Raw genomic sequence first — 14553 nt, forward strand, 5'->3', positions numbered from 1 at the left:
TGGTCTCTCTATGTGATTCATTTAACCTGAGGATGAGATCTGTGCTTGCCTGGATGAGTGTACTTTCCTACCTAACCCGGATTTTCCAACAGGCTGTGCAACGGTTTTGATCTGTCCTTTGCCACGCACCATACAACACCGGAAAAGCCTCATGCTATGGATCTACTTTTGCGACACAACTGAAGCATGGTCTCACGGCTAGGTGGATCTGCACCGACACAGTAAAGATCCACCTGGCCGTGCGATGCTTCTGTCACGTCGCACTTTACTTTATTCCAAGTGACTTTAACGTGAACGCAAAGCATCCTGAAAAAAAAAAAAGTAATGGTAATTATTAGTAATAAATCTGTTAAACGTGACTATCCAATACAAGTAGACAAAAATCTTTCAAACTAACCTTTGTCGATCTGAAATAAAAACAGATTAGCTGTATGGCCTATTTCTCGTTTAAATGTTTTCAGAAACACGTTTCGGTGAACTGTTTTCGTAAAACACAAGATCGTATTCTCAACGAGCCACCATGATGGTTGTTTAGAAGTTTGGGAGTAGCCAGACCCACGTGACAAGTTTGTCCAATCAGCTGCCGGTCAAGGGCATGGAGCATCAACCCTGGATGTATTACGTCGCAACACCACACTTCAATTGTGTCGCAAAAGTGGATCAGAAGCAAAGTGTCTTGCCTGCCCAACCGTTTGTAACAGTAGACAGAGCGTCAAAAAATAGGCAGGCAGACATTTTGAGTTCCAATAGCGCAGATTTGTTTGTAAAGTGCCAGCACGCTTAAAACAGAAATACAAAACTTGTAACTGACAAAAGAAAACTGGAGAAAAACCACAAAATCTCCTTAAACAAACCAAAGTAGACGAAGCATGTGATTGAGTAGCAAGGCTTCTCCAATAGCCTGTCCAAAATGATAAAGCACATGTTTATATCAGCACTGCTCTTACCTTCTCTTTGTACAACTAAACAGTCAAATCTTTCCTAAGCATGTGTTTGTATAAGCAGAGCTTCCCTCTGCCTAAGACTAGGCACTAATAGTGAACTGCTGCCTCCCACTGGTGATGAGGACAATCTAGCTCACATATTAGCTCCTCTTGGACCTATATTCTCATACAGTAGGTCCATGGTTTTCAGGAAATTATTAGTTCCAATCCTCTCTTTTTGATTAGGACCATCATCCATCTAAGTTTTTAAGGAAAAACTTGTCAATTCCCAACTCGAATATTAGTCTCCTTTCCTCAGCATATCTTGGACTGTGTACAGTGGGGTTAGAAAGTTTGGTCACCCCAGGTAATTTTTTTTATTAATGTGCATAAAGAAGCCAAGAAAAGATGGAAAAATCTCCAAAAGGCATCAAATGACAGATTAGACATTCGTAAGAAATGCCCCAAAAAGTTGGATTTTATTTCCGTCATTTACACTTTCAAAATAACAGAAAACAAAAAAAAAGGCATCGGCAAAAGTTTGGGTACCCGGCAGAGTTAATACCTTGTATTGCACCCTTTGGCAAGTATCACAGCTTGAAAACGCTTCTTGTAGCCAGCCAAGAGTCTTCCAATTCTTGTTTGAGGTATCTTCGCCCATTCTTCCTTGCAAAAGTCTTCCAGTTCTTTGAGATTTCTAGGTTGTCTGTCATGCACTGCTCTTTAAAGGTCTATCCAAAGATTTTCAATAATGTTGAGGTCAGAAGATTGTGAAGGCCATGGCAAAACCTTCTGTTTACGCCTCTTGATGAAATCCACCTTGAATTTTGATAGCATCCAACATTTGCTAAAATTTTACTGACTCTATTTTCCCTTCTACTTGTGAAATGTTCCCTGTGCCACTGGTTGCAATACAACCTCAAAGCATGATTAACAGTTGGACAAAGGTTCTTTTCATTAAATTCTGTGCTCTTTCTTCTCCAAATGTTGCTCATTCTGGCCAAAGAGTTATATTTTAACCTCATCAGTCCACAGAACTTGTTTCCACAATCCATCAGGCTTGTCTATATGTTCCTTTGCAAACTTCAAATGCTGATATTTGTGGTGAGAATGTAGAAGAGGTTTTCTTCTGATGACTATTTTTGTACAAGTATCTCTTTATAGTGGAATGGTGTACCACAACTCCTGTGTCTGCCAAGTCTTTCTGGATGGATCTTGCAGATAAACGTGGGTTTTGACTATCTTTTCTCACAATCCTGTGAGCTGTTCTGTCTGATATTTTTCCTGGTCTTCCAGATCTTGCTTCAACTTCCACTGTTCCTGGTGACTGCCATTTCTTAATTACATTCCAAACAAAGGATATTGGCATCTAAAAACGCTTTGCCATCTTCTTGCCAGCTTTCTCCTGCTTTGTGAATGTCAACTATTTTCATTTTCAGTATTCTAGACAACTGTTTAGAAGAACCCATGGTGCCAATTGATGGGCCAAAGTCAGATGAGTCTGGCCATTTAAAACCTTAAGATTGACATCACCTGGTCTTTCCAGACGATGATTGAGAACAATCCATGACACTGTCAGGTCTCAGCTTTCCAAAGGGGGCGGTGCATGCTTGAAACTCTGTAGGGTGCCCAAACTTGTGCAGATGCCATTTTTTTCTGTTATTTTGAAAGTGTAAATGATGGAAATAAAATCTAACTTTTTGTGACATACTAAACAAATGTCCTATCTGTCATTTGATGCCTTTGATGCCCCACTGTACAATGACGTGCTAGACAGACTCCAGAACGCCACAGAATAGACATTTGCCATCCCTGTGTTTCCCCACCCGAAACAGCTGACTTGCCAACCCACAATGTCCCAGCTTTAATATGGCTTATTTAATCTGATCCATCCTAGGTAGGCATATTGTATTCCCGGATTTTATTGACTGTTGGATGTCAAACAGTTTCCTCCCTCTGGTGTCTTTACTCCATTCCCGCTGCCACTGCTGGTTCAGTCTTTCATTGATGAAACTGCTGCGCTCCAATTTACCAAAAGGCACCTCCACCTCCCCCCGTCTCTTCCTAATCTCGATCTAGCAGCTTTATCTGCAACCTCATTCCCCTCAATCCCCTCAGATGTGCCGGAGCCCACAGGAAACCTACACTACACCCCTCCTCTCGAATCAAAAAAACACTCAGGGGTCGGTTCGAGCACTATAACTAGAAAAAAGGTAAAAACAAAACCAGCCGTGACTGCACTTTTTTTGAAATAATAATTTTTTTTTGCCACTTGTGGGTTAAAAAACTGTTTGTGAACACAACACAACATCAGGTGTTAAGGTAACATGGCAAAATTATCTTTTTTATTTACCAGGAATAAGACAACTTGGGTTTTTTGGCCCAGACTTGCAGCAGCACAATTTAAACATAATTTCAACATAAAGCATACAACAACCTAAAATGGAGACACAAGACAGATTACGGACGTACAAGATATCAAAAACATTCTTTTAACATTTAAAACTTACACAGCCAGATGTGCTGACATCCAAGTAAATTAGAATTGCTCTGAATGTGTGCAATGAAACAAGCTCCCGAAGTTCAAAGTGTTTTTTTAACTGAATCTAAGTTGAGGGAGAAGCCTCACACCCTTCTTCCCAGTTCAGACTTTAAGGACATCTGGAAAAAGTCCTGGGAGTGAAGACAATAACTTCCGTTTTTTTTGGGAAGAATGTAGACCTGTAACGTGTTGCTATTATTCATTTGGAGTCATGTTTGTGTCCACCTGGTGAATGTAAATCCAATGTTCACTCTCTTTGAACTCTGCTCTCTGTCTTAACCAACTCCGAAGGGAAACACACTACTTAAATACTACTACTACTGCACTACTTAACTCTTGTTCTGGTGGCATATGTTGATTCTGAGCAATATGTCACTATCAGTTTTTGCTAACATATGGTGCCTACTGCATTTCCTCCGGTTTCTGGAAGAAACTGTTGATTTATGTTAAATTGATATATTTAGCTCTGAGCAGATTGTACATTACTGCATTGTCTTCCTATATCATTGTCAATTAGCCCTGTTATTCTCTAGGACAGAGGTGATTGATAAATAACAAGATAGTTACTTTTTTATTGGCCCATAACATAATATACTGCCATAGCCCTCCACACAATAAAAAAGGACGTTTAAAGTGTTTAAGAATGAAACTAACCACAAAGAAGTTAAAATATATTACTTCACCAAGAAATTTGTCATAGTCTTTAATCTGAACTGCATACTGTAGATTTAACTCTTCTTCTACGGTTCTTTTAACTATTGCATGCAGTTAAAGGAAACGCATAGAAACCATATTGCCAAGGATCCAAAAATGAAACCACCAATTATTAAGGTCCTGTTGTTCTGTAACAGCATCCCACAGCCGCCAAAAGAAAAATCCTACTCTTGGTCCTGCTAGGATGTAGATGCATTAGTAAATAACTGCAAAGCTACTTTCACATGACAACCAAAATGTCCTCTTTTATCAGACACACATTGTGTAAATAAACCTGCGCAAACAACAAAGAAGCACCAAAACCAGATTTAAATATCATCATATTTGTGCAACTGAATGCCACAGATTCACAGATATGACTAAATAAAAGTGCCATGGTGATGGGACTACAGTGACCAGTTTATATTTAAATTTGTGAGACAGTAATCATATTATAATTTTACTTTTATTTTTAATGCTCAACAACCCCAAAAAAGGCTGGAAGTTCCAGGCAGGATAGAAAATCATCTGTAGAGGCTAGAAAGACCCGGAAGCGACCTCCCTAACCGCATACTGGTTACGTTTTAGCCGCAACTTTTGGTGAGTTGATAGGTTTTATGGTTGCTTAATAATTAAACTATGAATCCGAGTTGCTGTTTAGGCTCGTGGACGAGTCTCTCGGTCTCAGAGAGTTAACATGTTAAGTGTACACACTCTGTTATGTGGAATTTGGATTTGTGAAAGCAGCACTATGAGTTTGGGAAGGTACCACTCATCCTGTTTCTATTGTTGTATCATATAGGAACTCAAAAGACTCAGGAAAGCATTAGCTATTAATTGTGATCGAAAGCCTAGTTTAATAACTGTGATAAAACATATTATCTAGAAAACACATTTGTAGTAGTGCATATTTGATTTAAAGTTGCCAAAAGTGATCAAAGATTCCCCCAAAAATATTGAAGTAGTAGGGACTGTTTCTCTAAAATAATCTGTAGTATCACTAAAAACAGCCATAATTTAACTGATTTACAGGTAAATGATTGTGCTGCATGATTCCACAACCACAAAGTTAATATGAGATTCCTTAAGCAACTATCACAAGTTCTACTCTTATGATACTGACAGCTAATCTTTACACATGTCACTTGTTAATGATGCCACAGCATGTTACTGATTACAGTCTCTGGAGGTGAGCGGGCCACGATTACAGTCGCTGTGAGGAGCCTGTGACAATGTCACAGCTGATGAGCAAGACTAAAGCTCAGACAACGATGTAACAATGTATAAATCAAGCCTGATTTACATGTTGAGCAACGATTAATTAAAATGCATGTTTTTTGAAGAGACTGTTGAAAACTTTTTTTGCAAGTTGGTGCTGATGTCCGATTGGAGAGTGCAGTGGCTTGTGGGTGCACTGGCTTCAGATAGGCAAGAGTGTAGACCTTTGAGGAAACCTCTTATGTGAGAGCACTTTTGAAATTATCACCTATGACCACCAAAATATGCAGTGGTTAGTCTGTACCAAAAACACGCCTTCAGAAGGGACTATGTGGCCTAAATACAATAACAACGGGACTCCATAACAAGTTAGTTGTAATTTGATTAGTCCATGTATTGATAGACTAACCAAGTGCTTTTTGTACCTTCATATTTACCTTACAGACTTGAGAGGGGAATTGATCTCTCATCTAACTCCATGCCAGAAAGCAAATAAGCATATTTCCCAAAATGATAATTTTGTTTAGGGCTGCCTGATGTGAGAACATGTGAGCTGTTGATTAGCATTAGTCTATATTTATTGCATGGCTTGGTTGAATTCTAAAGTAGAATGCTATGTGTTATTTTCTTGATAACAGCCGTTGCTAAGTATAACACACCGTTGCCTTAGATGCAGTAGAGAAGATGAAGAGAGTTGCTGAAGACCTGGATGCTGGAATGTGGAGCAGGACTGGGCACTGATACGAAGACTGGAGGCGAGTGAGAGGTCATGGCAAGACCTGGTTGAACTACTTTGAGTGAACGCCCAAAGAGAATAGCAGCTGGAGAGAGATGAGAATGAGTGAGTGAGTAAAGGAAGTCTTCCTGATTTTTCCTTCCTTTTGGTATCTATCTTGTCTTACAACTCAAATAACAAGCATATTTTCCAAAATGTTGAGCTAATTACTTTCATAGGATCTGTGGAGAAACACCATACATGTACATATTTCTGACAATCACACATGGTTAATGTTTACTGTTGGTAGGCCAATTCTTTATTTGTGAGCTTGTAACTGTGGATATGTCTGTTTGATATGTCCTCATCCAGCCAGCACGTTGCAGTGTGCCTATACAGACCTTTCATTATCATCAAATTTGGCAAAACAGATCAAAGGAAGAAAAAAACAAACCAAAGAAAAAAAGCAGCTTTTCTGTCTTTGATGATGAAAGCACACATCTACGATGCACCGATGCGCTGTAGCCCAAATATAGCATTTAATCATGCTATAATTGTGTCATCCATTCAGACTATATATATTTCAGAATGAAAATGTGTACTGTCTCTACTGGAAACTCTTACACTGCATCTTTATATATGAAGAGACATCTCTGCAGTATCTCTCCAGTTAAGTTTTTAATTGGCTTCCTCATTGAAGTCATACTTCCTGTAAGTTTACATGACTAATGTAAGTACTGCCAAAGTGACTGGGTTTGAACTTTAAATAAGATTAGAACAAAAAATACTAATACTAATAATACTAGTACCATAAATATTTTTTTCTTCAAAGACAAACCCTTTGGTATGAAGTGATGACAGGAAATAAAGTAATAATCCAAAAAATCTAAAAAAATTCAACAAGTCCACTAATATTGGAACATGTTATTGCTAAACATGAAGATGCATCTGTAATCTGGAACGCAGACTCACAAAGCTGAGTTTTGTGCTGTACACATGATGATGGTCACTCGTCTCATGCGAGCAGTCTGATGAGCAGCTCGCTGATGAAGACTCCAACAGCGAGGATGATGACCATGAGCAGCACAGCAAGGCCCCGTCGTACCACCAGCTGCCTGACTGACAGAACCACGTCATCTGATGTCTGCTGACCTGCACCGAGCACTTCCAGCTTCCCCTCCATTGGACTCAAAGAACTGGATATACTGGTCCCATTGTTGAACTGTTTTTCACCAGAATCCAGGGCTATGGGAGGTTTTAATTTATGACTAGCATTAGTTGTGGAATAATTCTCAGAAAAAAAAAGATGTTCGTATGTAGTGGTAGGTAAAATAACTTGTGTTAACCTTTGTTTTCTATCCCGAAGATCTCGTTCCTCTCTACAATGTGGACTCCTGCTCTTATCTGGGCCTATTTAGAAATATTTAAACAAACTGTATTACATATTTGATATTTCAAAAACAATGAAGAACAGGCTTCAACATTAGTATCACATTCTGTTCACATTGTTGAATTTGCACAGTTTTATATACAATGGCAAGGGCAATGTATTAATTTAATTAGTTTTGTCCTGTGACACACTATTACACTCACCTCTTCAGTGACTTTCGTCCAGTTGAGTTTACACAGGAAAACAATAAAAAATGTGGACTGTAGAACAACACAAATGAAAAAGCCCGACCACAACCCTGCAACAGAGATGGAAAGAGGACCGCTTATTAGTTTGAATGGAAATATGATTCAATTTTTACTTACTGCACACATGTTTTTATCTGTCCTCACCTACAATGCCCATTTTGACAGGGAACATCAAAGACGCTCCAATGGGGAACCCAATGAAGTAGAAACCCACCAAGTTGCATAAAGCACCAACCAATGGCTTCCCTGCCCCCCTGACAATACCTCCGGTCACAGCCTGTGTAGGCAAAACGAAGAGAAATCTGACATCCGTGACAACAAGTCAGGTTTATTTTGTTAAGGAGAGGTAAAGTGATTTGTGTGGCAAAGGCTCACCGCAATGGCCTCAAAGACATGGATGAAACAGTAAATCTTCATGACATCAGCCACCCTCTGAATAATGTCTCTAAAAGTAAAATGCAAAAACGGATCTAAGAATAAAATTGCAAAAAAAATGTTGAGTGCAAAGTTAATGTTTCAAGGGTCAGCGTCCTCTGAAGTTAATACATGAAGAGCATCACATTAACATTAGAGGAGCTCTGTGTGTGAGAGGTCTGTTGTTAGTTATTGTTTGAGATAAGAAAGCAAAATCTGTACTCACTTTTCTGTGGTGAAAATGTAACCAACCACATCCTTAGACACACCAAGACAAACTCCGATGAAACATGAGATCATAACTGTATTGAGCAGAAGAATGACAGCATGTTATTAGACAAGGGTGGGAAATATGTGAAACCAAATTTATGTTTATGTGGATCAGCATTTATTTTAAATCAACAAATGACAGAGAGACTAGAGGACCCAACAGAAAGCTTTTTGGTGTCAGATTTAACTGCAATTGTTACATGTCTTTGAAAAAAAGTTGGTAGATCAGAAAAAAATATCTGCTGCTTGTCCTATCTCAACTTAAGTTTCAAATATATGGAAAAATCTTGTCTTCCCATTACAGAAGCACTAACTAAACTCGTGCCTATGTCCAACATCTCAGACCTTATCTTTTTTAGGATTCCTAACTTGGGAAATACTTTAGTTAGGATGGTTCTGTAATAGCTTAGGTTCTATCCTAAGATAAAATAGGATTTGTTACTAAATGAAGTAAGAAACATGTTTCTGTAATACCAATAGTCCTAAATGTAAATTAGGATTTCAGACTTCAGAAGTTCTGTAATGAAGCCTGATAGAGACAGATCCAAGGAGCTTTCCACTAGCAAAATCAATAAAATTGTGCAGGAGATTTGTCAGGATACATGTTTGAACCATACATGCACAGATGAGGGAGACCTTGCTGGATAGCTTGGCTTGCTCTGTGTTCCCAGCACCAAGAGCATTTCCAACCCGAACACTGGCAGCAACAGAGCAACCCATTGGAAACTGTGGTAGACAGGAATGGAAAATGGACAACAATCATTTCATAGTTAAATATAGTAATACACCATGATTCCTAAATTTAGTCCAAAGCATCAAAATCATTCAGGTATCTGCACAAACATGTCATAGTTTACGTTGTGTTAGATTCTTTTTCTGGTATGTTTAGGTTTGAAAATCATCCTAACTATAAGAAAAAAATATTGTAAGGCAGTTACCATATAAACGAAAATAGCCAGTTCATTAACTATGGACTGAGCTCCCAACTCGGCCTCACTGATGATGCCTGCCAGGAACCCTGCGATCTCATACAGCCACCACTCCAGACAACACATCAGCATGCTGGGGATGGCCAGGTGGAGGAACGGACCCCACTCCTGCAGGCATTCCTTTGACCAGCCTTGGAGATAATATGAGGTACAATGGATTTAATAAAATGTATACATACTTTTGAGACAGCCACGTTATACTAAAAACACTGACCACTCATCCATTTGAAGACATTGCATTAAAGATTAAAGAAGAGTCTACACAAGCTAGCAGCTCTATGGGGCTGTTGTCAGGTACAATGGTGCTTTAAGACAAATGCTAATGTCAGCATGCTAACAATTGATATTAATGTAAGTGTGAATCCAGAGGATAGAAAATATTTGATCAGCACTTTGTTTAAATGATGCCAACACTGTACTGCTTTACTTTCTAGGTCTGTAATTGTTAATAATTTTCTATGAAGCTACCTAAAAAGAACTGTCATGGGGCACTAATTATAGATGAAATAGAGATCTTCTTGAATTTGTTCATGTCCAATTAATTAAATACAAGTAATTGTAAAGCGGGGGTAGAGTTATGAATAAAATATATACCTAGACTTACTTTATTGAAAAATGTACACTTAAATGGAGCTTTTATTTCGAACATTTCATTTCTGATGGCGCTAACCAATGTACAAAATAGTCTCTTTGTTTATATTTTCTTGAAAATTAGCACCATATTACAAACTTCATCAGAGAAATCTACCAAGAAATCATAAGAAGTTCAAATGAAAAGTTATGCCTACAGTAGTTTTATCCACTATAGCCTACTTACCATCCCATGTAGCTTTGTGCAGACCCCTGAAGCAGATGTACACAAACAAAAACCCAGCCAAAGCATACTGTGAGATGGTATTGGCAGCTGCAGATCCACTTTAGTGGTGTCCAGACAATTGAACACCCAAAAAGGTAGAAAACAAAGCATGAAATCTTTGTCAGTCACTCATACAAAGAAGTCCTCCAATAAAGTCTCCAGCATGCTATATTTTTGCTCGGATTGACTGGTTTTTAATATTAAAGATTATGACTCAGTTAAGGAGTATGCTATGGTGGGTATGGTGGGTGTACTCACGCGACCCCCAGATCCAGACAGTTGAGGAAGACATAGTTTATTATCAGATTTAAAACGTTCCCCACGGCTCCAGATATCACCTGGGGCCACATGATGCCCTGTGGGCCAAAGCAAGCTGTTTAAAAAACATGCTATGTTCAACACATCAGTGCAGATGGTTTCTTTCTCACATTACACGCTCATTTCTGGCACACAAAATGGTCTTGTTACTTGTTTTTTTGTTTCACACCAGTGGTCTTGCAGGTCATTAAACACACCTGATTCTGAAGATACCTCCCCTGCAGCTGGTACATGAATGCAGCCTGAAGAATCCAACATGAAGTCAAATGGATGGTTGGGGTTTTTTGGATCAATAATGCAACACAAAAACAATTTAACACAGCATATATGGATGGAGATACAAAAACATTATCTATATAACATACTATCTCTGTTATAAAAAAAACTGTTGGAGGTTTAACTCACTGGCAGAGCTGGCATAAAAATCTTCACATACAGCTGGGAAATTCTTTATGGCAGAAAGACAAAAAGGGAAAATGATAAATAAGTCCAACAAATCATCATATAACTTGATTCACAAGTAATACGTGTTTATGTAGCATTTGATGTAAGTTTGTGCTATTGTATGGCTGTGATTCTGAATTGGAGTTTACCTGGCAACTTCTGCACTCTGCTTGACAGCCAGCAGAAGAGGCTGAGTGTTAATGAGGACTGCCCAGCAGGGGAAACAAGCTAAGAGCAGAATCAAAACTCCCCTTTGGAGTAACACTCCTACACGCTTTAGGTTACCACTCCCATAAGTCTAAAAAACAGGGAAATAAAAAAAGACTTGCTCAGGTGGAAGAAAAAGGGCAATTTGACACAGGAAAACAAAACTGGAAGTGCATGCTGTGAACACAGCAGTAACTGGTCAGGACTGACCTGGTTGTGTAAATAAGAGGAATTGAATACCTGAGATATGAGCGTATCACATGCGGATGCCAAACCAGAGCCAATGGAAACACCAGTGACATTTATTACCTATATTGAAATGAGATATCATTAGACAACAGTCTAGAAAGAAAGGGGAACCAGATTCATGTTTGGATGGATAAATCTCTGAATGAAATACATTCAAAAGCAACGCTATAAAAGAGAATGAGCAGTGTGATGCCTGGGAGCAGAATGCCAACAAAAACAGAAACTAAACTGCACCTAGATCACTCACGGCTGTCGCTAACGCCACCCCCGCCAGCTCTGTTTTCCCCAGGTGACCGCAGAACACCATGCTGATGAAGCCAATCAGGAAGCTCATCATCTGTGAAATCAACTGAAAAACAAAGTCACGCTCCCTCGTTTTTGTAAATATGAAAACATGAGTGAACTTCACCAAACTTGAATGAAACAGTATACTCCCCATGCAGCACACAAAGTAGCTGATGGAGTTAATGTTAGGCTTAGTTTTTTGTATAAAAAAAGGTTGAGGTTCTTATTTGCTTTGGCAGCTGGCATGTGTTATGCTTTGGTTTTTGTAGCTCCTTTGTATTTCTAAAGATCTTTTCTACTTCTCCTTTCTTCTTTAGAAAATAGTTCTAGTGATTGCTGGTGCAGGTTTTTGACATCCTTTGGCATCATAAGCAAACTAAATGTCCTCATCTATCAAGTTCTGGCTTTGAGCGATGAATAGACCTTTTTCACAGCAAACATTTGGACTTGTCATAGTAGGAAAAACACAGCAGAAATTGATAGCCTTAACGATGGCTCAATTCCATCAAGTTTCCCAGTAAGCTATTTCAGTGAGTCAGCATTCACAATATCGGGGCCTCTCATAAGTGGAATGCTGCCATCATTAATGGTTTTAAATACACCTGTGCTTTTCCTACTATGACATGTCAACATTCACTGCCGTGAAAAAGGTCTATTGGAGTCAGAGAAAAGTGAAAACTTTTTTTCTCCTCACAAAGTTATAATTTTCTGTTTAGATTTCTGTGCTATATTTGAAATATTGTTCTAAAATATATCTGATAAACTTTAGTAAAGCATGTTTAAAGTCTATACATTTGAGTTGATATATACTGTATAAGAAACTTCATGGTATTTAAGACTTACTTTTGAACATCTTCAAATGCTAATTTAGTAAAGCCGACATATCACACTGTATTTGCCTGAAACTCAAGATAGTGATGCCTCAAAGGCATTTGTTTAGGTCAGTGTGAGGGTGTATTCTGGTTTCTGTTTTTTTTTTATTACTGACACACTTTTATCACTACCAGCAATTTGTTTTCTAATTATTTCCAATGGTTTGGAGTTATTACCCTGTTAATTACTGGTATAATGGAGCAGCTAGCAAATTGAAAAGGATTGCTGGAACACCACAACCTTCTTGTTTCAAACTAAAGGCAACACAGACATATGCACTTTTATCATGGTAGTAATTGACCAAAACTGCAAACTACTCTAAATAATAGCAGCTTTTCAAAATATACAATCCTAACAGCCTCAACAAGACTGATGTTCCTATATGATTCACACTCAATTACTCAGAATGTTGTTGCAGACTTAGTACCTTTAGCTCTGAAAATATTTACTCCAGAGGAGAAAATAATTCAACTCATGTAAACACAATCTTACCGTGGGTCCTGCCAGTTTTAAAAACTGAACAGTTTCATTCTTGTAGTCCACAGGTACCAAGAACTTGATTCTTCTCATCCAGGATCCGCAGCATGAGTCAACACTGCAAGCAGCAGCAGAAGGTGATTTGTCTGTTTTAGACTGTCCATTTACTCCTCTAAATGCGTTTTTTGTAGCTAAATCTTCCATACTGAAATTAGATTTGGCAGAAAACAGAACTCAATACCAAACTAAATGGTCATACAGTACAAGTCCCCTCAGACACAGACAAGAAGGCTGGGAGTAATCAATAACTAATTACCTGGGTAATAATCAATAACCAAGGCAATGTCCGCCTAACTTACTCTCTACTGTCTGTGAGAGTGGGTAAAACAGCATGCTGAGGCATTGCTACAAGTCAGATCTCTCCACCCCCGACATTGACGGAAGGTGGAAGTTGTGACGCAGGCAATTTTTCTGTGGAGAACAAGGTAGAAAAAGTTAAAGATGGCTTTAACAGTACAGGTCACTGTCATAGGGGCTTAGTATGCTATAGTATCTGTAGAGTTGGGTGATAAGTGATAAGTCGGTTGTCACATAGTCACCTAACCCCTTGTAAATGTAAAAATGTAATCAGCTTTAAAAGGGCTACGTAGAGTGTAAATAATAATGTCACACTAACTATGTGTCAATTAATGTGAAAACAATGTTACAAAGTGAAAAGGATCACTTTTTTATCATTGCTAATTAATAACCTATGGATAATTATCACATGAACCTGCAGATTCCTTAGACCTTACATAGCTTAACAGCGAGTTTCAGCTCGTTGTTTAGCTGCACGGTCTGCAACTTTGATTAATTTTCTCCTCCCTCATAGTGTCTTTTTTGTCTGCACAAGAGAGCTGTTTTCAGCAAAAAAGCCATCTAAAAACCCACTGTATGCTAACTGCTCAGCACCAAAGAGCAGACAGACACAGTTAGCAACTAGCTAGTGAACACTGGGGGCCATTTAGCAGCTAAAGAGCCAAATGTATCCCTTAGGAGTTGGTTTAGACACAAAACAAAGCTAAAAGAGTAAATATGTGCTGAGTGCTCAGAAATATGACTTCACATGAATGATTAGGTCGCCAAATAGCTGCGGGGTATGTAAATAAGCAACTGCCATGTCAACTTAAAAGGTGGAATGGCAATGTTGTGTTCACAGCTTTTTTCTGCTACCCCCCAAAGAAGAAGGAGAAGAACTTAGCTATTACAGAATTATGTAAAAGAACAATTTACGGCTATTGATGGTATGGCATATAACATTCAAATACATATTAATATTGAATGTTGATGTTAAGATCTTTGTTGTTTGGATTTCACGGTTATTGCACTATAGACTCAACAACACGTGTCTAAGAAGAAACAACTGCTCACATACACCTGGTTTTAGATTTAATAATAATGTC

The 14553-nt window shown here is 38.5% G+C and overlaps 1 protein-coding gene across 1 annotated transcript; it reads right to left on the bottom strand.

Moving 5' to 3' along the window:
* Nucleotides 1-7012: 7012 nt before the first annotated feature.
* slc47a2.1 (solute carrier family 47 member 2, tandem duplicate 1) lies at nt 7013-13533 on the bottom strand. Its single transcript, XM_034890750.1, has 17 exons — nt 13428-13533; nt 13127-13316; nt 11724-11825; nt 11468-11536; nt 11170-11318; nt 10982-11024; nt 10774-10818; nt 10517-10614; nt 10220-10317; nt 9352-9533; nt 9031-9139; nt 8370-8445; nt 8105-8174; nt 7874-8006; nt 7685-7779; nt 7438-7501; nt 7013-7336 (listed from the first exon to the last, which is right to left on the bottom strand). The coding sequence occupies exons 2-17, from the start codon at nt 13313-13315 to the stop codon at nt 7107-7109; spliced, it is 1752 nt and encodes a 583-aa protein (XP_034746641.1). The 5' UTR covers nt 13316; nt 13428-13533; the 3' UTR covers nt 7013-7106.
* Nucleotides 13534-14553: the final 1020 nt, after the last annotated feature.

Source organism: Etheostoma cragini, chromosome 13 (genome assembly GCF_013103735.1).
Source record: "Etheostoma cragini isolate CJK2018 chromosome 13, CSU_Ecrag_1.0, whole genome shotgun sequence".
Lineage (NCBI taxonomy): Eukaryota > Metazoa > Chordata > Actinopteri > Perciformes > Percidae > Etheostoma > Etheostoma cragini.